The sequence below is a fragment of the Galeopterus variegatus genome, unplaced genomic scaffold (genome assembly GCF_000696425.1).
Source record: "Galeopterus variegatus unplaced genomic scaffold, G_variegatus-3.0.2 Scaffold49164, whole genome shotgun sequence".
NCBI lineage: Eukaryota > Metazoa > Chordata > Mammalia > Dermoptera > Cynocephalidae > Galeopterus > Galeopterus variegatus.
Genome location: NW_007775275.1, coordinates 2,102 through 3,805, shown reverse-complemented (window position 1 = coordinate 3,805; position 1,704 = coordinate 2,102). Strand labels below are relative to the sequence as shown.

Genomic DNA, 1,704 nt, shown 5'->3' with positions numbered 1-1,704 from the left:
GCTCCCTGTCGACCGGGAGCCCGGGCCCGGGCAGCGGGTGCTCGGCCACAAACTGCTCCCAGCGCGCATCGTCGCTCTCGTGCGTGATGTACCGTTCGCCCATCTTCCCCTCCAGCTCCCGGAGGTCCAGCCACGTCCGGTACTCCTGGGCAGGGGAGGCCGAGGGTTAGCTCCGGGGCTGCACCCAGGACAGCCGGCCGGCCGCGGCCTGAGCAGCCCCGCGGTACTTACCATCCAAGGAAGGTGAAGCCACACCCCTCGCAACGCGCCCAGCCAATAGGGACTTAGCTCCACCCCCTTACGCGGCCCAGCCAAGCGCACCGACACCTTTTGCCACCTGCCCCGCCAGTAAGAGTCCCAGTTCCACCGCTTCCTCCAACCCCGCCAACGGGCCGGCCCCGCCCCTGCATCACCTGCAACCAGGGGTGGCTGAGAGACTTGTCCACACTGTAGCGCTTGCGCATCTTCACCTGCAGCAGGTTGTTGATGAGGTCGATGGCTGCACGGGAAGGAGGCAGTTCAAGCCCTGCGGGTGAGGGGCGGCCCCTCCTCCCATAGGCCACCCCAGCCTCCCGGCCTGTCTTCTTCTGCCCTAGCCCAGGTGGCTCAGAAGCCTCCCCTGTGCCAAACTTATTTAACAAATTTAACGAGGAAATCCACCCATTTCCTCATTAAATGACAAATTTGCCGGCTCCTCTGCGGGCACACTAGCTCCTATGTCTCTTCACCAATTCCCTACCTCAGTTTTCCCATTCCTATGTCACCTTCACAATTTTTGTCACGTGCAGGTACATACACCTGTACTATACTTCATTTATATTTTTCTTCAAGCTAATGCATTTACCCAGGCTCCAGGCCTCTCAGGAACCTCACTGCCCGACCACGTGGTGAGTGAGTCCTATGTACCTCCTGCCGAGATGTGGCTCCAGGGGCTGGCCGGGTACATGAAGGCAGCGTTCTGGATTTGGTCGTTGATGTCCTCGTCCTCGTTGAATGGGAACGTGCCGCTGAGGCTGACATACATGATCACGCCTACTGACCACATGTCCAGCGAGCGGTTGTAGCCCTGGTTGAGCAGCACCTCAGGCGCCAGGTAGGCCGGCGTGCCCACCACCGAGCGGCGGAACGACTTCTCACCGATGATGCGCGCAAAGCCGAAGTCACACAGCTTCACCTGAGGAAGGGAGGGGTAAAGGGCCTGAGCTGGTGGTGATGAAGCTGCACCTGCCCCAGTACCCCCTCCCCCCCAACCCTGGTATTCCAGAGAAAATCAAATGCTGGTTTGAATCAAGGCTCTGACCCTGGGCATGTGATCTCCCCTCTCTGTGCCTCAGCTTCCTCATCTGTACAAGCAGGAGCATAACAGTGCCTGTCTCAAAGGGCTGTCATGAGGATCACATGAGTTAATCCATCCTAAAGCTCACAGGACAATGCCCCACATACAGTGAGCGCTCAACAAATGCTACCTCGGGCCAACCTGTGGCTCACTGGGAGAGCGTGGTGCTGACAACACCAAGTCAAGGGTTGGGATCCCCTTACCGGTCATCTTTAAGAAAATAATAAAATAAAATAAATGCTACCTGTTGCTACACCTCTCCCGGCTGGAACAGGTCTCTAAACCTCCTTGTGCTTCCGTTTCCTATTTTGCACAAAGGAGACCTTAACAGTCCCTAGGCTTTCCTAGGGATTAAATGCGACCAGGTG

General features: G+C 57.6%; 1 protein-coding gene across 1 annotated transcript; it reads right to left on the bottom strand.

The window, feature by feature from the left end:
* Positions 1–13: 13 nt before the first annotated feature.
* LOC103584292 (serine/threonine-protein kinase D2-like) lies at positions 14–1,203 on the bottom strand (the record flags this gene model as incomplete). Its single annotated transcript, XM_008565355.1, has 3 exons — positions 14–145; positions 414–499; positions 907–1,203. Coding segments are annotated over 3 exons (515 nt in total), but the record flags the coding sequence as incomplete, so codon positions are not given.
* Between the last annotated feature and the right edge of the window lie 501 nt (positions 1,204–1,704).